This window comes from Passer domesticus, chromosome 33 (assembly GCF_036417665.1).
Source record: "Passer domesticus isolate bPasDom1 chromosome 33, bPasDom1.hap1, whole genome shotgun sequence".
Lineage (NCBI taxonomy): Eukaryota > Metazoa > Chordata > Aves > Passeriformes > Passeridae > Passer > Passer domesticus.
This window is the reverse complement of record NC_087506.1, coordinates 756,345-776,573: the sequence shown is the minus strand read 5'-3', so window position 1 is coordinate 776,573 and position 20,229 is coordinate 756,345. Positions and strand designations below refer to the sequence as shown.

The following is a 20,229-nucleotide window of genomic DNA, read 5'->3' as shown; positions in this document are numbered from 1 at the left end:
AGTACAAACCAGTAACCCCAAACTGGTATGAACCGGTATGAACCAGTATGAACCAGTATAAACCAGTATAAACCAGTAACCCCACACCTCAAACCAGTACAAACCAGTATAAACCAGTAACCGCAAACTGGTGTGAACCAGTACAAACCAGTATGAACCATTACAAACCAGTATAAACCAGTATAAACCAGTAACCCCAAACCCCAAACCAGTAACCCCAAACCGGTATGAACGGTATGAACCAGTACAAACCAGTATGGACCAGTATAAACCAGTATGAACCAATACCCCCAAACCCTAAACCAGTATAAACCAGTAACCCCACACCTCAAACCAGTATAAACCAGCATAAACCAGTAACCCCAAACCAGTAACCCCAAACCGGTATGAATGGTATGAACCAGTATGAACCAGTATGAACCAGTATGAACCAGTATGAACCAGTATGAACCAGTATGAACCAATACCCCCAAACCCTAAACCAGTATGAACCACTAACCCCAAACCAGTACAAACCAGTATGAACCAGTATAAACCAGTAACCTGAAACCCCAAACCAGTACAAACCAGTAACCCCAAACCGGTATGAACCAGTACAAACCAGTATGAACCAGTATAAACCAGTAACCCCACACCTCAAACCAGTATAAACCAGTGACCCCAGCCCCCTCCCAGTATAAACCAGTAACCCCCAGTGCCCTCCCAGTATAAACCAGTGACCCCCAGGGGCCCCCAGTCCAAACCAGTGCCCCCAAACCCCATCCCAGTACAAACCAGTACAAACCAGTAACCCCCAATCACCTCCCAGTCCAAACCAGTAACCCTCCAGTGCCCTCCCAGTACAAACCAGTAACCCCAAACCCCATCCCAGTACAAACCAGTCCAAACCAGTGCCTCCCAGTGCAAACCAGTAACCCCCAATCCCCTCCCAGTACAAACCAGTGACCCCCAACCCCCTCCCAGTATAAACCAGTGACCCCCCAGTCCAAGCCAGTGCCCCCCACGCCCCCCCCCAGCCCAAACCAGTACAAACCAGTCCAAACCAGTGACCCCCAATCAGCCCCCAGTCCAAACCAGTGACCCTAAACCTCAAACCAGTACAAACCAGTAACCTCCAGTCCCCTCCCAGTCCAAACCATTAACCCCAAACCCCAAACCAGTACAAACCAGTGACCCCAAACCTCAAACCAGTATAAACCAGTAACCCCAAACCAGTACAAACCAGTAACCCCAAACCCCAAACCAGTACAAACCAGTAACCCCAAACCCCAAACCAGTATAAACCAGTAACCCCAAACCCCAAACCAGTATAAACCAGTAACCCCAAACCAGTACAAACCAGTGACCCCAAACCTCAAACCAGTACAAACCAGTACAAACCAGTACAAACCAGTAACCCCCAGCCCCCTCCCAGACCAAACCAGTAACCCCAAACCCCAAACCAGTATAAACCAGTAACCCCAAACCCCAAACCAGTACAAACCAGTAACCCCCAGCCCCCTCCCAGCCCAAACCAGTGACCCCAAACCCCAAACCAGTATAAACCAGTGACCCCCAGCCCCCTCCCAGTACAAACCAGTGACCCCCCGTCCAAACCAGTGCCCCCCAGCCCCCCCCAGCCCAAACCAGTACAAACCAGTCCAAACCAGTGACGCACCCCCAGCGCCAGGGGCTCCCCCCACAGCCCCTCCCCCCCCCCGCGCGGGGGGCGGGGCCCCGGGGCCGGTGGGGGAGGGGCCTCGGGCCCCGCCCCTCCCCCCGCGCCCGGCACCACCCGCGTCAGCAGCAGCAGCTCCGCCATGGACCAGTATGGACCAGTACGGACCAGTACGGACCGGTATAAACCAGTACGGACCGGTATAAACCAGTATGGACCGGTACGGACCAGTATGGACCAATACGGACCAGTACAAACCGGTACAGACTGGTATGGACCGGTATAAACCAGTATAGACCAGTACAGACCAGTATAAACCAGTATGGACTGGTATAAACCAGTACGGACCGGTATGGACTGGTATAAACTGGTATGGACCAGTATAAACCAGTACAGACCAGTATGGACTGGTACGGACTGGTATAAACCGGTATGGACCAGTACAGACCAGTATAACCAGTACGGACCCGCTCAGTCCCTCCCAGTCCCTCCCAGTAACCCTGAACTTCAAACCAGTAACCTCCCAGTAACCTCCCAGTCCCTCCCAGTTCCCTCCCAGTCCCTCCCAGTTCCCTCCCAGTCCCCTCCCAGTCCCTCCCAGTTTGTTCCAGTCCCCTCCCAGTCCCTCCCAGTTTGTTCCAGTTCCCTCCCAGTTCCCTCCCAGTTCCTGCCCAGTTTTGTCCCAGTCCCTCCCAGTAAACCTAAACCCCAAACCAGTACAAACCAGTAACATCCAGTTCCCTCCCAGTCCCTCCCAGTCCCTCCCAGTCCCTCCCAGTCCCCTCCCAGTCCCTCCCAGTTTGGCCCAGTCCATCCCAGTTCCTGCCCAGTCCCTCCCAGTCCCTCCCAGTTCCCTCCCAGTCCCTCCCAGTTCCATCCCAGTTCCCTCCCAGTCCCTCCCAGTTTGGCCCAGTTCCTCCCAGTCCCTCCCAGTTTACTCCCAGTCCCCTCCCAGTAAACCTAAACCCCAAACCAGTACAAACCAGTAACATCCAGTTCCCTCCCACTTCCTCCCAGTCACCGCTAACCCCAAACCAGTGTAAACCAGTACAAACCAGTAACCCCAAATCCCAAACCAGTCCCTCCCAGTTTGGCCCAGTTCCTCCCAGTCCCTCCCAGTAAACCTAAACCCCAAACCAGTATAAACCAGTAACCCCCAGTTCCCACCCAGTTGCTCCCAGTTTGCCCCAGTCCATCCCAGTCCCATCCCAGTATAAACCAGTAACCCCAAACCCCCTCCCAGTCCTTCCCAGTCACCCCAAACCAGTACAAACCAGTATAAACCAGTACAGACCAGTGCAGACCAGTACGGACCAGTACAACCCAGTACAACCCAGTACAGACCAGTATAAACCAGTACAGACCAGTACGGACCAGTACAACCCAGTACAACCCAGTACAGACCAGTACAGACCAGTACGGACCAATACAAACCAGTACAGACCAGTACAGACCAGTACGGACCAATACAAACCAGTACAGACCAGTACAGACCAGTACGGACCAGTACAACCCAGTACAGACCAGTACAGACCAGTATAAACCAGTACAGACCAGTACGGACCAGTACAACCCAGTACAACCCAGTACAGACCAGTACAGACCAGTACGGACCAATACAAACCAGTACAGACCAGTACAGACCAGTACGGACCAATACAAACCAGTACAGACCAGTACAGACCAGTACGGACCAATACAAACCAGTACAGACCAGTACAGACCAGTACGGACCAATACAAACCAGTACAGACCAGTACAGACCAGTACGGACCAATACAAACCAGTACAGACCAGTACAGACCAGTACGGACCAATACAAACCAGTACAGACCAGTACAGACCAGTACGGACCAGTACAACCCAGTACAACCCAGTACAGACCAGTACAGACCAGTACAAACCAGTACAAACCAGTACAAACCAGTACAAACCAGTACAAACCAGTATCGCTTTTGCGTTTCCCTTTTAAGGCGCAAAGAGGCAACAGAGGGGGCGTGGCCAAGCCCAGCCCCCGCCCCATCCATGGCCACGCCCCCTCCCCTAAAGGCGCCAGTCCGCCCCTCCCCCACCCCCAAATTCCTCCATTTTGGGGCTAAAAACTCCAAATTTGGGGTAAAAAATCCCCGGGTTTGGTTTTCAGCAGCCAGAGACGGAATTGGGGGGGAAAAAAATCTTTATTTGGGTCCAAAATTGCAAATTTGGGGTGAAAAATCTCAATTTAGGGTTAAAAATCAACATTTTGGGTCAAAAATCACAAATTTGGGGTGAAAAATCAACATTTTGGGTCAGAAATCTCAAATTTGGGTTCAAAAATCGCAAATTTAGGGTTAAAAATGAACATTTTGGGTCAAAAATCAAAACTTTGGGGTGAAAAAAATCTCAATTTAGGGTCAAAAATCACAAATTTGGGTTCATAAAACTCAATTTACGGTTAAAAATAACATTTTGGGTCGAAATTCACAATTTCGTGGCGAAAAATCAATATTTTGGGTCCAAAAATCGCAAATTTGGGGTTAAAAATCAACATTTTGGGTCAGAAAATCACAAATTTGGGGTGAAGAATGAACATTTTGGGTCAAAAACCAAAAATTTGGGGTGAAAAATGTCAATTTAGGGTTAAAAATCAACATTTTGGGTCAAAACTCACAAATTAGGGATGAAAAAAATCTTTATTTGGTGTCCAAAAATCTCAATTTGGGTAAAATATCCGAAATTTGGGGGTTAAAATCCCAATTTTTGGTCACAAATCCCCGATTTTGGTAGAAGTTCTCATTTTTGGGGTGAAATTCTCCATTTTTGGGGTTCAAAATCCGATTTTTTAATCAAAAATCTCCCTTTTTTTGCTTATAAAATCCCAACTTTTTGTTCTAAAATCCTAATTTTTGGTCATAAATTCCCGAATTTTTTTTAGAAATTCTCAATTTTGGGGTTAAAAATCCCAGTTTTGGGGTTAAAGTCTCCGTTTTTGGGGCTCAAAATCCCAATTTTTCATCAAAATCTCATTTTTTGCTTCTAAAATCCCAATTTTTTGTTCTAAAATCCCAATTTTTGGTCCTAATTTCCCGAATTTTTTAAAAATTCTCGATTTTGGGGTTAAAAATCCGAATTTTGGGGTGCAATTCTCCTTTTTGGGGCTAAAAGCAGCGGATTTGGGGCTCGGGCTCCCCCAGCAGCGCCACCCGCGGCGTCCCCACGGTGACGATGGCCGGGGGCGGCCAGATGACGTAAGCGGGCACTGCTGACGTCATCGGTGACGTCATCGGCGGGCAGGGCCCCTGCGGAGGGGGAGAGAGAAAAAAAAGGGTTAAAAACGGGATTTTTGGGGTTAAAAACGGAGATTTTGGGGGGTAAAAAATGGGAATTTGGGGGTAAAAATTGAATTTTGGGAGGTAAAAAAATGGGAATTTTGGGGTAAAAATTGAATTTTGGGAGGTAAAAAATTGGATTTTGGGAGATAAAAAAATGGGAATTTTGTGGTAAAAATTGAATTTTGGGGGGTGAAAAATTGGAATTTTTTTGGAAAATAGTGGGGAATTTTGGGTTAAAAAAGGGAATTTTTGGGGGGTAAAAAATGGGAATTTTTGGGGCAAAAATTGGATTTTGGGAGATAAAAAAATGGGAATTTTGTGGTAAAAATTGAATTTTGGGGGGTGAAAAATTGGAATTTTTTTGGAAAATAGTGGGGAATTTTGGGTTAAAAAAGGGAATTTTTGGGGGGTAAAAAATGGGAATTTTTGGGGCAAAAATTGGATTTTGGGAGGTAAAAAAAGGGAATTTTGAGGGTAAAAAAAGGGAATTTTGGGGTAAAAAAAGGGAATTTTGGGGGTAAAAAATGGGAATTTTTGGGGAAAATAGTGGGGAATTTTGGGTTAAAAATGGGAATTTTGGGGGGTAAAAAAGGGGAATTTTGGGGTAAAAATGGGAATTTTGTGGGTAAAAAAATGGAAATTTTGGGGGGTAAAAAGTCGGAATTTAGGGTAAAAAAAAGGGAATTTTGGGTTAAAAAAAGGGAATTTGGGGACTTACCTGGGCTGGGGGAGGGGAGCAGGGCCGGGGGGTGGCGCTGACCCTTGGGGTGACCCCGGGAGTGACCCTTGGGGTGACCCTTGGGGTGACCCTTGGGGTGACCCTTGGGGTGACCCCGGCGGCGGCAGCAGCGGCACAGGCGCCCCATGGTCCCAAAACTGCGGGAAAATGGGAAAAAATGGGGAAAAAAATCAGCCAAAATGACCCAAAATCGACCAAAAAGGAGCAAAAAATTACCAAAATATTCCAAATATTCCAAAAATAACCCCGGAAATGGCCCCAGAATGACCCAAAATTGACCCAAATGGAGCCAAAATTCGAGGAATATTCAAAATATTTCAGAAATGGCCCCAAAATAACCCCAAAAATGACCCAAAAATAAGAAAATATTCAAAATATTCCAAAAGTAACCCAAAATCACCCCAAAAATGGCCCCAGAATGACCCAAAATTGACCAAAATGAGCCCAAAATTGACCAAAATATTCCAAATAATCCCAAAATAACTCAAAATGACCCAAAAAATGACCAAGAATGACCCAAAATTGTCCCAAATTAACCCAAATTAGGAACATATTTAAAATATTTTTAAAAACCCCAAAAATTGCCCAGAATGACCCTAAATCCCCCCAAAACCTCCAAAATCCCCCAAATTTCCCCATTTCTCCCCAAATGCCCAAAAATTTCCCCCCAAATCCAAAAATCCCCCCCAAAATCCCCCTTAAACCTCCCAAAATTCCCCTAGAAAAACCCAAATCCCCAAAATTGCCCCAAAACCTCCCCCAAATCCCCCCCAAACTCCCCAAAATTCCCCAAATCCCCAAAATTCTGACAATTCTCCAAAATTCTCAAAAAAAAACCTTAAAATCCCCCCAAACTTCCCCAAATTCCCCCGTTTTCCCCAAATTTCTACCAAATTCCCCCTAAATCCTCCAAAATTCCCCCAAAACTTCTCAAAATGCCCCCGAATCCTCCCAAAATTTCCAAAATCCCCCAAATTCCCCCAAAATCCCCACTAAAAAACAACCAAAATCCCCAAATTCCCCCAAATTCCGCCCAAAATCCCCCAAAACCTCCCCTAAACTTCCCGAAATTCCCCCCAAAAAAACCAAAATCCCCCAAAACCCCCCAAATTTCCCCCAAAATTTCCAAAATTTCCCCAAAAATCCCCCCCAAAAAACCCAAATCCCCCCTAAACTTCCCCAAATCGCCCAGAATTCCCAAAAATTCTCCCCAAATTCCCCCCAAATCCCTCTTAAACTTCCCGAAATTCCCCTAAAAAACCCCAAATCCCCCAAAATTCTCCAAATTCTTCCCCAAAATCCCCCAAATTCCCCCCAAAATCCTCAAAACCTCCCCTAAACTTCCCGAAATTCCCCCAAAAAACCCTAAAATCCCAAAATTTCCCCAAAATCCCCCCTAAAAACCCAAAATTCCCCAAATTCTCCCCCAAATTCCCCTCAATCCCCCCCAAATTCCCCCAAATTTCCCCAAAAATTCCCAAAATTTCCCCAAAATCCCCTCCTAAAAAACCCAGAATTCCCAAAATTCTCCCCCAAAATCCCCCCAATCCTCCCAAAATCCCCCAAAACCTCCCCTAAACTTCCCGAAATTCCCCTAAAAAACCCCCAATTCCCCCAAAATCCCCCAATTTCCCCAAAAATTTTCCAAAATTTCCCCAAAATCCCCCCCAAAAAACCCAAATCTCCCAAAATTCCCCCCAAAATTTCCCCAAAATCCCCCAAAACCTCCCCTAAACTTCCCAAAATTCCCCCCAAAAAAACCCTAAAATCCCCAAATTCCCCCAAAATATCCCAAAATGTCCCAAAATCCCCCCAAATTTCCCCTAAAATTTCCAAAATTTCCCCAAAATCCTCCCCAAAACACCCAAATCTCCCAAAATGCCCCCAAATCCCCCAAATTCCCCCCCAAATCCCCAAAACCTCCCCTAAACTTCCCAAAATTTCCCTAAAAAAAAACCCCCAAATCCCCCAAAAAGTCCCAAAATGCCCCAAAAATCCCCCGAAATCCCCAAATTTCCCCAAAATCCCCATTTTTCCCTTGCCTGATCCCGAGCAGTTTCACCCCAAATTCGGCCGCGGCCGCTCTGGGATTTTGGGGGATGGGGGGGGCGGAGCCGCATTTTTGGGGTGCGGTGACGTCATCACCGCCAGCACCCCATTCCCACCGCTATGACGTCATCAGCGCCCCAAAAACTTTAATTAAGAGCCCAAAGCCTTTAATTGAACCCCCCAAAAACGAGGCCGAGCCCAAAATAAAAAACCCCAAAACCGGTCCGGGCGCCCCAAAAACCGGCTCGGGAGCTTGGTGACGTCATCGGGGAGCGCCTCCAGCTCACGGAGCCCCAAAATCGCCCCGGGCGCCCCCAAAAAATGAGGGCGAGCCCCAAAATTTGGGGGTGGGGCGGGAAAAGGGCGGATGGGAGGCGGTGACGTCATCGGGGGAGGGAGTGGGGGCGGGGCTGGGACGGGAGTTCGGGGTTTGACCCCAAAATTTGGGGATTTCACCCCAAAATGAGCCCGGGAATCCCAAAATTCGGGGATTTGACCCCAAAATTTGGGAATTTTACCCCAAAATTTGGGGATTTCACCCCAAAATGAGCTCGGGAACCCCAAAATTCAGGGATTGGACCCCAAAATTTGGGAGTTTCAGCAAAAATCAGCCCGGGAACCCCAAAATTCGGGGATGGACCCCAAAATTCGGGATTTGACCCCAAAATTTGGAGATTTCACCCCAAAATGAGCCCGGGAACCCCAAAATTCGGGGATTGGACCCCAAAATTCGGGACTGGGACCCGAAATTGGGGGATTGGACCCCAAAAGCAGCCCGGGAAGCCCAAAATTTGGGAATGGGACCAAAAATTTGGGAATTCTGACCCAAAATCAGCCCGGGAACCCCAAAATTTGGGAGTTTGATGCCGAAATTTGGGAATTGGACTCGGAAATTTGGGAATTTGACCCCAAAATCAGCCTGGGAACCCCAAAATTTGGGAATGGGACCCGAAATTTGGGAATTCTGACCCAAAATCTGCGCAGGAGCCCCAAAATTTGGGAATGGGAGCCAAAATTTGGGAATTCTGCCCCAAAATCAGCCCGGGAACCCAGAAATTTGGGAGTTTGACCCCGAAATTTGGGAATTCAGCTCCAAAATTGGGACCTGGACCCCAAAATTGCGGGATTGGACCCCAAAAATCGGGAAATTGACCCCAAAATCAGCGCGGGAACCCCAAAATTCGGGGATTGAACCCCAAAAGTGGATTCTGGACCCCAAAATTTGGACTTGGACCCTGACATTTGGGAATTTGTCCCCAAAATTCAGGAATTTGACCCAAAAATCGGGGCCTGCACCCCAAAATCAGCCCGGGAACCCCAAAATTTGGGAATGGGACCCAAAAATTTGGGAATTTGACCCCAAAATCCGGGAATGGAGACCCAAAATCAGCCTGGGAACCCCAAAATTCGAGAATTTCACCCCAAAATTGGGAGCTGGACCCCAAAATTTTGAGAATTTGACCCCAAAATTTGGGAATTTATCCCAAAATCTGCCCCTAAATCTCAAAATTTGGTCCCAGAAACTCCAAATGTGGGAATGGAGCCCCAAAATTTGGAAATTTGACCCCAAAATTTGGGAATTGAGACCCAAAATTGCCACTGGACCCTAAAATTCGGGATTTTGACCCCAAAATTTGGGAATTTGACCCCAAAATCCGGGAATGGAGACCCAAAATCAGCCTGGGAACCCCAAAATTCGAGAATTTCACCCCAAAATTGGGAGCTGGACCCCAAAATTTGGGAATTTGACCCCAAAATTTGGGAATTTGTCCCCAAAATCAGCCCAGGAACCCCAAAATTCAGGAATGGAACTCAAAATTCGGGGATTGGACCCCAAAATTTTGGAATTTCACCCCAAAAGTTGGGACCTGGACCCCAAAATTTTGGGATTTGCCCCCAAATGCTCCCAGGAACCCCAAAATTTGGGGATTTCACCCCAAAATCCGCCCCCAAATCCCAAAATTTGGTCCCAGAATGCCCAAAATTTGGGAATTTGACCCCAAAATTTGGGATTTTCACCCCAAAACCTCCCCCCACCCCCCCAGTGACGTCATCGATGCCCAAATTTGGGAATGTGGCCCCGAATTCCCCCCACCCCGATGACGTCATGGACACAATGATGACGTCATCGACCTCCCAGAATCCCCCAAGGTGGGAATTGAGCCCCAAACCCGCCCCGATGACGTCACCAGCCTCATTTGCATGCAGCTAATTTGCATAGCCCCCACCCCGGTTCTTTATTCATAAATCCCTCATTAGCATAAATCTCATTTGCATATCGACGCCCCTCCCACACCAAGGAATCGAGGCACAGCAGTCCAGCTCATTTGCATGTTCATTTGCATGTTCATTTACATATCGGGGCTTGGCACAATTACTCCGTTAATTATGGCACTCATTTGCATACGGGCGCTCATTTGCATACAGCGATGTGTTGACACGGCGGTGCTCATTTGCATACGGTGCTGGGTGCTCATTTGCATGCCCCGCCTCATGTGCAGGTTCATTTGCATATCGCAGTTAAGTGAGATGTGCATTTGTGCGGCTGCGTCAGTGCTCATTTGCATAACGCTTGTTTATGTACAGCTCATTTACATATTAAATTACCCGTGCTCACAATTGCCGTCGCTCATCTCCATCTCATTTGCATATCAACAACACAACTCCATTTGCATGTCATCTCATTTACATATATGTACACACCCCTCATTTGCATACCACCCTCATTTGTATTGCCACACCCCCTCATTTGCATAAAGTGCTGTTGAGGTCTTGTCCTCTTGTCTCATTTACATATTGCTCTTTTAAATAACACTCATTTGCATACGGCTCATTTGCATACGGCTCATTTACATGCACACACCCTCTCACACCGGGGGGGGATTGACCCCAAATTTGGGGAATTTTAGCCCAAAATTTCGGGGATTTCTCCCAAAAAATTTGAGGATTTTCTGTCCCAAATTTTGGATTTTTTACCCCAAATTTTTGGGGAATTTTAGCCCAAATTTTGGGATTTTTTTCTCCTAAATTTTAGGGGATTTTTATCCCAAATTTTGGGGGATTTTACCCCAAAATTTGGGAAATTTTCCCCCCAAATTTTGGCAAATTTTCCTGCAAATTTTGAAGATTTTTCCCCAAAAAATTGGGATTTCTTTCTCCAAATTTTATGACTTTTTCCCTCAAATTTTTCAGATTTTCCCCTCACTTTTGGGGTTTTTTCCTCTGAATTTTGGGATGTTTTATTTCTCCATTTCTTGGGATTTTTTCTGTAATTTTACTTTATTTTTTTTTCTCCAAATTTGGGGGTTTTCTCCCCAAACTTTGTGACTTGTGCCCCAAAATTTTTGGGATTTTTTCCCCCAAATTTTGGAATTTTTGCCTCAAATTTTTGGGATTTTTTTTCTCTTAATTTTTAGGAATTTTTTTCCTCAGGTTTTGGGAATTTTTTTCCTCGAATTTTTGGGATTTTTTCCCCAAATTTTTTCTGATTTTTTCCCCATTTTTTTCTGATTTTTTCCCCCAAATTTTTGGGATTTTTTTCCCCAAATTTGGGGATTTTTTCCCTCAAATTTTGGGATTTTTTCCTCGAATTTTTGGGATTTTTTTCCCCACATTTTAGGATTTTTTTTTCCTCAAAACATTGGGATTTTTTCCTCATTATTTTGGGGAATTTTCTCTCAATTTTTAGGATTTTTTCCCCCAAATTTTGGGATTTTTTCCTCGAATTTTTGGGATTCTTTCCCTCAAATTTCGGGCTTTTTTCCCCCAAATTTTGGGATTTTTTCCCCCAAATTTGGGGTGGGGGGAGGGGCCATGCGGGGTCGGGGGTGGGGGAGGGGTCGGGGGGGTCCCCCCCGGGGGGGTTATTGCAGGGGGGGGCCTGGGGGTCAGAGGTCACCCAGGGGTCACTCAGGGTCAGTCAGTGGTCAAAGGTCACTCAGGGGTCACTCAGGGGTCACTCAGAGGTCACTCAGGGGTCAGTCAGGGTCAGGGGTCACTCGAGGTCACTCAGGGGCGAGAGGTCAGTCAGGGGTCACTCAGGGTCAGTCAGGGGTCACTCACGGTCAGTGGTCACTCAGGGGTCAGTCAGGGTCAGGGGTCACTCAGGGGTCATCCAGGGGTCACTCTGTGGTCATTCCGGGTCACTCAGGGGTCAGAGGTCACTCAGGGGTCACTCAGGGGTCAGAGGTCACTCGGGGTCACTCGGCCACCTGGACGCCGCCGCAGTTCTCTTTGCTCTCCGAGGTGATGGCCAGGTACTCCGAGCTGGGGGAGGGGCCAAACCGGGCGTGGGGGAGGGGCCCCACAACCTCAAAATTCCACCCCAAAAATCCCGCCCCAAAATAAAAAAAATCCCGCCTCAAAATCCCAAAAATCCAACCCAAAATGGCCCAAAATCACAGAAAATTCCCCCCCAAAAACTCAAAAATTGCCAAAAATTTCCACCAAAAAAATGCCCCAAAATCCCCAAAAATTCCTCCCCAAAACCTCAAAAATTGCCCAAAAATTCCTTCCTGAAAATCCCAAAAATTCCACCCCAAATCCCAAAAATCCAACCCAAAATGCCCCAAAATGTCCAAAGATCCCAACCCCAAATGCCCCAAAATCCCAAAAATTCCACCCAAAAGATGTCCCAAAATCCCCAAAATTCCTCCCCAAAAACTCAAAAATTGCCCAAAAATTCCTTCCTGAAAATCCCAAAACTTCCACCCCAAAAATACCCAAAAGTCCCAAAAATTCCTCCCCAAAAACTCAAAAAATGCCCAAAAATTCCACCCAAAAAATGCCCCAAAGTCCCAAAAATTCCACCCCAAAATCCCCAAAAATTCCTCCCCAAAAACTCAAAAAATGCCCAAAAATTCCCTCCTGAAAATCCCAAAAATTACCCCAAAATCCCAAAAATTCCTCCCCAAACTCCCCAAAAACTCAAAAATCCCAAAAATTGCCCCCCTGAAAATTAAAAAAATGAGCCAAACCCCCCAAAAATTAACCCCAAAATCCAAAATATTCCACTCCAAAAATCCCAAAAATGTGCAAAAATTACACCAAAAAAGCCAAAAATTCCTCCCCAAAATCCCCAAAAATCCCTCCCCAAAATCTCAAAAAATGCCCAAAAATTCCACCCAAAAAATGACCCAAAGTCCCAAAAATTCCTCCCCAAAACCTCAAAAAATACCCAAGAATCCCCCCTGAAAATCCCCAAAATTCCACCCCAAAACCCCAAAAATTCCTCCCCAAAAACTCAAAAATTGCCCAAAAATTTCCCCCTGAAAATCCCAAAAGTTCCACCCCAAAATCCCCATTTTTCACCCCATTTTCACCCAGTTTTTTGCGTTTCCCCCCAGATTCCAACCCAAACCACTCCCACTTTAAACCACGCCCCCTTTAGGCCACACCCACCCACAAAGCCACACCCCCAATAGTTAAGCCACGCCCCTCCCGCCATTTGAACCCAAATTTTCCTCCCAATTTCCCCATTTTTAACCCAATTTTCACTTTTTTCTCCCTGAAATCAGTCACACCCCCTTAGGCCACACCCACTCTGAAAACCACGCCCCTACAATTTAAGCCACGCCCCTTCCGCCATTTTAACTCCCAATTTCCTCATTTTTCACCCCATTTTCACCCAGTTTTTTGCGTTTTCCCCGAGATTCCAACCCAAACCACTCCAACCTTAAGCCACGCCCTCTTTAGACCACACCCACCTCCAAAGCCACGCCCCCATTATTTAAGCCACGCCCCTCCCGCCATTTTAACCTCACATTTCCTCATTTTTTGCCTCATTTTCGCCCAGTTTTTCCTGTTTTCCCCCAGATTCCAACCGAAACCACTCCAACCTTAAGCCACGCCCTCTTTAGACCACACCCACTTCCAAAGCCACGCCCCCAAGATTTAAGCCACGCCCAATTCCGCCATTTCAACCCCCATTTTCCTCCCAATTTCCCCATTTTTCGCCCCGTTTTTGCCCAGTTTTTTGCGTTTTTCCCCCGAAACTTCGCCTCAGCGTTAAGCCCCGCCCCCAGACGGCCCCGCCCATCGAGGCCACGCCCACTCACGCGCTGTCGGGGGGCGGGGCCGCGGCCGCCACCTTGCGGTAGCAGTAGAGCATCTCGGCGGCCAGCCAGAGCGTCAGCACCACGATCAGCACGTACATCAGGATCTCGGACACGATGGACGCCAGGTCCCGCCGCGCTGCGGAATTCCCAAAATCCCGGGAAACGTCCCCAAAAAAAAATCCCGGGGGAAAAAACCCCAAAAAATACCCAAAAAATCCCGAAAAAAATCCCCAAAAATCAGCGATTTTAGGGCGGAGTTATGGCAGGAAGCCACGCCCACCCTGAGGGGGTTGGGGACGTGGCCATTGGTCAGCTGGACATGCCCCTCCCCTGGCCCTAAAAATTCCCAAAATCACAGAAAAAATCCCCAAAAAATCCTAAAAAAATTCCTCAGAAAAATCCTAAAAATTTCCATTATTTTAGGGCGGAGTTATGGCGGGTTTGGGGGAAGCCACGCCCATTTTAAAGCCACGCCCACCCTGAGGGGGTTGGGGTGGGGGAGGGGACACAGCCAGGTGTCACCTGGACACGCCCCTCCCCTGAAATTCCCAAAATCCCCCAAAAAAATCTGGGAAAATTCCGTGATTTCGGGGTAAAATCTATCAATCCTGGTTTAAGCCACGCCCCTTTATCCTAGGCCACGCCCACTTTCTGCCTTATATGGTCATGGAGCCTTCCCAGTCCTCGCCAGCAGCTCCCAGTGAGTCCCAGTTTGACCCCAGTCCCTCCCAGTTTGATCCCAGTGCCCTCCCAGTGCTCCCAGTTTGATCCCAGTCCCTCCCAGTGCTCCCAGTTTGATCCCAGCCCCCTCCCAGTTTGATCCCAGTGCCCTCCCAGTGCTCCCAGTTCATCCCAATCCCCTCCCAGTCCCTCCCAGTTGCCCTCAATTCCCTCCCAGTGTCTCCCCAGCTCCCCCCGGTGGTGGCTTTGGGAACTGCAGCGTCCTCCCAGTGACTCCCAGTAACTTCCAGTTCATCCCAGCCTCTCCCAGTAACTCCCAGTCCCCTCTCAGTCCATCCCAGTTCCCTCCCAGTGCATCCCAGTTCCATCCCAATGAACTGTCACGGCTCTCACTTGCTCCCCCTGGTGGCGGCTTTGGGAACTGCAGCGTCCTCCCAGTAACTCCTGGGAACTCCCAGTCCCTCCCAGTCCCTCCCAGTCCATCCCAGTCCATCCCAGTTCTCCTTCAATCCCTCCTAACTCCCTTTTACTCCCTCCAGCTCTGTTCCAGTCCCTCCCACTCCCTTCCAACCAACTCCCAGTAACTCCCAGTCCCATCCCAGTCCATCCCAGTCCCATCCCAGTCCCTCCCAGTCCATCCCAGTTCCCCTTTATTCCCTCCTAACTCCCTTTTACTCCACTCCAGTTCCATCCCAGTCCCTCCCAATCCCTCCCAGTCCCTCCCAGTTTCTCCCAGTTGGTCCCAGTTCATCCCAGCACCTTTGTCCACCACGGCCAGCCGCAGGGTCTGGTTCCTGGCCAGGCTGTAGCTGGAGCCCAATCCCCTCCCAGTCCCTCCCAGTCCATCCCAGTTCCCCTTTATTCCCTCCTAACTCCCTTTTACTCCACTCCAGTTCCATCCCAGTGCATCCCAATCCCTCCCAGTCCCTCCCAGTTGGTCCCAGTTGGTCCCAGCACCTTTGTCCACCACGGCCAGCCGCAGGGTCTGGTTCCTGGCCAGGCTGTAGGTGTAGCCCTCGAAGGTCAGGTTGCGTTTCAGGCGGCACACGTAGTGCCCGGCGTGGCCGCGCTGCACGGCGCGCAGCCACACCGACAGGTCCTGCAGGTCGCGCGTGCCCCGCGAGCCGTTCCAGGCCAGCACGCCCAGGAACGGGCCCGGGGCCACCCACTCGCCCTCCTCGGGGCTGTAGTGCAGGATCTGCACCAGTGAAAACCAGTAAGAACCAGTAAGAACCAGTAAGAACCAGTAAGGATTGGCGGGAAGGGATTGGAAATGGGCTCAGCTCAGTGGCGCCTTCTGGTGGCCGAGTTAGGTATTGCAGTTGTGAGTTATTGCGGCACCAGTAATTCCCAGTAGCTCCCAGTTTAGCCCAGTGACTCCCAGTATGGCTCAGTGACTCTCTAAGGTCTCCCCAGTAGCTCCCAGTTTAGCCTACTGACTCCCAGTATGGCCCAGTGGCTCTTTAGGGTCTCCCCAGTAGCTCCCAGTTCCTCCCAATACATCCCAGTTGTCGACCCCATGAGGTCCCAGTAGCTCCCAATCCCCTCCCAGTCCATCCCAGTCCCCTCCCAGTCCATCCCAGTCCCCTCCCAGTTCATCCCAGTTCCCTCAAATTCCCTCCCAGTCCCTTCCAGTCCCTCTCAGTCCACTCCAACCCATTCCCAGTCCCTCCCAGTTTGTCCCAATCCCCTCCCAGTTTGTCCCAACCCCCTCCTAGTCCTGTCCAGTCCATCCCAATCCCTTCCCAGTCCCTCCCAGTCCATCCCAGTCCCTCTCAATTCCCCCCCAGCCCCTCTCAATGAACTCCCAGCTCTCCCTGGTGGCAGCTTTGGGAACTGCACCAACCTCCCAGTAACTCCCAGTCCATCCCAGTAACTCCCAGTCCATCCCAGTCTGTCCCAGTCCCTCCCAGTTTGTCCCAGTCCCTCCCAGTTCCCCTCCATGAACTCCCAGTGATTCCCCAGCTCCCCCTGGTGGCCACTTAAGGAACTGCAGCATCCTCCCAGTAACTCCCAGTTCATCCCAGTCCCTCCCAGTCCACTCCAACCACCTCCCATTCCCTCCCAGTTCACCCCAATCCATCCCAGTCCACTCCAACCACCTCCCAGTCCTTCCCAGTCCATCCCAGTCCATCCCAGTCTCTCCCAATTCCCCTCAATGAACTCAGAGTTTCCCCAACTCCCCCTGGTGGCCATTTAAGGAACTGCAGGTTCCTCCCAGTCCCTCCCAGTAACTCCCAGTCCCTCCCAGTCCACTCCAACCACCTCCCAGTCCCTCCCAGTTCATCCCAGTCCTTCCCAGTCCCTTCCAACCCATTCCCAGTCCCTCCCAGTTTGTCCCAATCCCCTCCCAGTTTGTCCCAGTCCCTCCCAGTTCCCCTCAATGAACTCCCAGTGTTTCCCCAACTCCCCCTGGTGGCCATTTAAGGAACTGCAGGTTCCTCCCAGTCCCTCCCAGTAACTCCCAGTCCCTCCCAGTCCACTCCAACCACCTCCCAGTCCTTCCCAGTCCATCCCAGTCCCTCCCAATTCCCCTCCATGAACTCCCAGTGTTTCCCCAGCTTGCCCTGGTGGCCATTTAAGGAACTGCAGCGTCCTCCCAGTCCCTCCCAGTCCCTCCCAGTCCACTCCAACCACCTCCCAGTCCCTCCCAGTTCATCCCAGTCCTTCCCAGTCCCTTCCAACCCATTCCCAGTCCCTCCCAGTTTGTCCCAATCCCCTCCCAGTCTGTCCCAGTCCCTCCCAATTCCCCTCAATGAACTCCCAGTGTTTCCCCAGCTCCCCCTGGTGGCCATTTAAGGAACTGCAGCGTCCTCCCAGTAACTCCCAGTTCATCCCAGTCCCTCTCAGTCCACTCCAATCCCCTCCCAGTCCATCCCAGTCTCCCCCAGTCCCTCCCACTCCGTCCCAGTCCTTCCCAGTCCATCCCAGTCCCTCCCAATTCCCCTCCATGAACTCCCAGTGTTTCCCCAGCTCCCCCTGGTGGCCGTTCAAGGAACTGCAGTTTTGTCCCAGTAACTCCCAGTTCATCCCAGTCCCTCCCAGTCCATTCCATCCACCTCCCAGTCCTTCCCAGTCCATCCCAGTCCCTCCCAGTTCCCCTCAATGAACTCCCACTGTTTCCCCGGCTCCCTCTGGTGGTGGCTTTGGGAACTGCACCATCCTCTCAATTCCCTCCCAGTCCCTCCCAGTCCACTCCAACCACCTCCCAGTCCCTCCCAGTTGGTCCCAGTGCCCCCCAGTGACCTTCTCGAAGTGGGGGGCCCCCTCGGGCCGGAAGAACCACTCGCTCTCGGCCTCGGCCGGGGTCTCGCTGCGGCGCTTGCAGGCGATGCAGAGCAGCCGGAACGGCGCGCCCAGCACGGCCTCGGTGCCCGAGGCCACCTCCACGCAGCCCCCCAGCGCCCCCGAAACTGCGGGCAGGGGGACGAGGGGGGTCAGGAAGGAATTCAGGGATTTTCCAGAAATTCCACAAAAAAAATCCCGTGAAATTCCATCGAAATTTGAGCGAAATTCGGTAAAAAAACCATCAAAAATGGTTAAAATCAACCCAAATTGGACCCAAAATCCACCCCCAGGACCCCCAAAATTACACAGAGGGGAAGAAAGGGGGGTGAGGAAGGAATTCCTGAATTTTCCCAAAATTCCCAAAAAAATTCTGTGAAATTACGTCGAAATTTGAGCAAAATTTGGTAAAAAACCATACAAAAATGGTTAAAATCTACCCAAATTGGAACCAAAATCCCCCTCAGGACCCCCAAAATTTTAGGGAGGGGGACAAGGGGGGGGTGAGGAAGGAAGTCCCAAATTTTCAAGAAATTTCCAAAAAATTCTGTGAAATTCCATTGAAATTTGAGCAAAATTTGGTAAAAAACCACACAAAAATCATTAAAATCAACCCAAAATTGACCCAAAATCCAACACTGGGACCCCAAAAATGGGGAGGAGAACGAGGAGCCCCAAAAATTTTTTAAAAAAATCCCCAAATTCAAAAAAATCCCAAAATTCCCCCAAAATTTGCCCCAAATTCCCAGAAAAATTCCCCAAAATTCACTAAAATTGACCCCAAATCAAAAACTCGCCTAAAATGGCCCCAAAATCCCCCAAAATGGCCCCAAAATTCACCCTGGGTACCCAAAAATTGGGATTGGGGGATCAGGGATTCCAGAATCCCCAAAAAATAAAAAAAAAATTCCCAAAATTGGCCCAAAATTGGCCAAAACTTCATCAAAATCCGGCCCCAAACCTCCAAAATTGCCCAAAATTGACCCAAAATTGCCCCAAAATTGCCCCAAAACTGGCCCAAAATTGGCTCATTTGGAGATTTTGGGGTCCCGGGTGACATTTTGGGGACATTTTGGGGACCCCAGTGACAACGTTGGGACATTTTGGGACATTTTGGGGACATTTTAGGGACATTTTGGGTACATTTGGGGACATTTTGGGGACATTTTAGGGACATTTTGGGGTCCCTGGTGGCATTTTGGGACAGTTTGGAACATTTTGGGGACATTTTGGGGACCCCAGTGACAACCTTGGGACATTTTGGGATATTTGGGGACAATTTGGGAACATTTTGGGGACATTTAGGGACATTTTAGTGACTTTTTGGGGACATTTTGGGGGTCGCAGGTGACATTTTGGAACATTTGGGGACATTTTGAGGACATTTGGAAACATTTTAGGGACATTTTGGGGTCCCAGGTGACATTTTAGTGACTTTTTGGGGACATTTGGGGCCATTTTGGGGCCATTTTGGGCCATTTTGGGGTCCCGGTGACATTCGGGGGGTCCCGAACTCACCCTCGAGGAGCCCGAGGAGCAGCGACAGCAACATGGCGGCACTTCGGCAATTTCCGGACACCTTCGGCTCTTTCCGACCCCCTTCGCGCTCGCTTCGGCTCTTTCCGACCCTCCCCGGGCTCCCTTCGTCTACTTCCGGCCCGCTTCGCTTACTTCCGACCCAGCTCGGTTCTTTCCGGCCCGGTTCGGTTCTTTCCGTACAGCTCCGTCCTCACTTCGCTTATTCCTCGCCCGCTTCGGCTCTTTCCGGACAACTTCGCCGCTTTTCGGCCCGGCTCTGATTTCTCCGGCCTAGTTGGGCCCAGTTCAGCCCAGTTCAGCCCAGTTCGGGCCCCGTTCAGCGTCTCCGGCCCCCTCAGCCCCCTGCCCGGCCCATGGGCCCCTCCCCCGCCGCAGGAGGAGGACGAGGATGAGGAGGACGAGGAGGAAGAGCCCGGGACGGGTCTGAGGAGCCGCTTCAAGGCATGGCCGGACCCTCAGGCGGGTCCGCTTCGGCTCCTTTCGGCTCCTTTCGGCCCCGCTCCGTCCCCGCCGTTCGGCTCTTTCCGCCTCCCGCTTCGCCGGCGCTCGGCTCCGCTTCGGCTCTTTCCGGCTCTTTCCGGCTCCGCTCGGGCCCGGCGCACTGCGGCGCCCGAGGGGGGGGGCGGGACCGGCGGGTTGACGTCATAAAGTGGGCGTGGCCTCTCCCGAGCCGGGCTCCGCCCCCTCGCGGTGTCCCCAAGGTGTCCCCAAGGCCACCCCGAGGTGTCCCCGAGGGTGTGGCCGTGTCCTGGTGGCCTCGAGGAGCGTCCGGATGTCCCCGAGGTGTCCCCGAGGCCACCCAGTGTCCCCAAGGTGTCCCCGAGGTGTCCCCAAGTCCTTCTCATTGTCCCCAGGTCCCTCCCGCTGTCCCCAAATCCATCCTGGTGTCCCCAAGTCCCTCCCGGTGTCCCC

General features: G+C 50.2%; 1 protein-coding gene and 1 long non-coding RNA gene across 3 annotated transcripts; both read right to left on the bottom strand.

Annotated features, from left to right (window-relative positions):
- Positions 1 to 3,569: 3,569 nt before the first annotated feature.
- Positions 3,570 to 8,132, bottom strand: LOC135288522 (uncharacterized). The gene is made up of 3 exons (XR_010351588.1): positions 7,750 to 8,132; positions 5,687 to 5,844; positions 3,570 to 4,935 (listed from the first exon to the last, which is right to left on the bottom strand). It is a non-coding gene; the product is annotated as an uncharacterized LOC135288522 (long non-coding RNA).
- A 1,941-nt stretch (positions 8,133 to 10,073) lies between these two features.
- Positions 10,074 to 19,924, bottom strand: LOC135288536 (sodium channel subunit beta-1-like). 2 transcript variants are annotated; one of them, XM_064401930.1, is made up of 6 exons: positions 19,297 to 19,924; positions 17,740 to 17,906; positions 15,451 to 15,691; positions 13,813 to 13,948; positions 11,909 to 12,022; positions 10,074 to 11,671 (listed from the first exon to the last, which is right to left on the bottom strand). In XM_064401930.1, the coding sequence occupies exons 1-5, from the start codon at positions 19,328 to 19,330 to the stop codon at positions 11,956 to 11,958; spliced, it is 645 nt and encodes a 214-aa protein (XP_064258000.1). In that variant the 5' UTR covers positions 19,331 to 19,924; the 3' UTR covers positions 10,074 to 11,671; positions 11,909 to 11,955. The 2 variants fall into 2 exon arrangements, with proteins under 2 accessions (XP_064258000.1, XP_064257999.1); XM_064401929.1 differs by having other exon boundaries at positions 10,074 to 12,022.
- Positions 19,925 to 20,229: the final 305 nt, after the last annotated feature.

What these genes read in the sequence shown, in the direction of transcription:
- LOC135288536 (XM_064401929.1), bottom strand. Translation starts at nt 19,330, where the DNA reads ATGTTGCTGTCGCTGCTCCTCGGGCTCCTCGAGG. An exon ending in GGGCCCCCCACTTCGAGAAG is followed by an intron (nt 15,692 to 17,739) that starts GTCACTGGGGGG and finishes TCACTGGTGCAG; the next exon opens with ATCCTGCACTACAGCCCCGA. An exon ending in GCTGGCCGTGGTGGACAAAG is followed by an intron (nt 13,949 to 15,450) that starts GTGCTGGGACCA and finishes GGAATTCCGCAG; the next exon opens with CGCGGCGGGACCTGGCGTCC.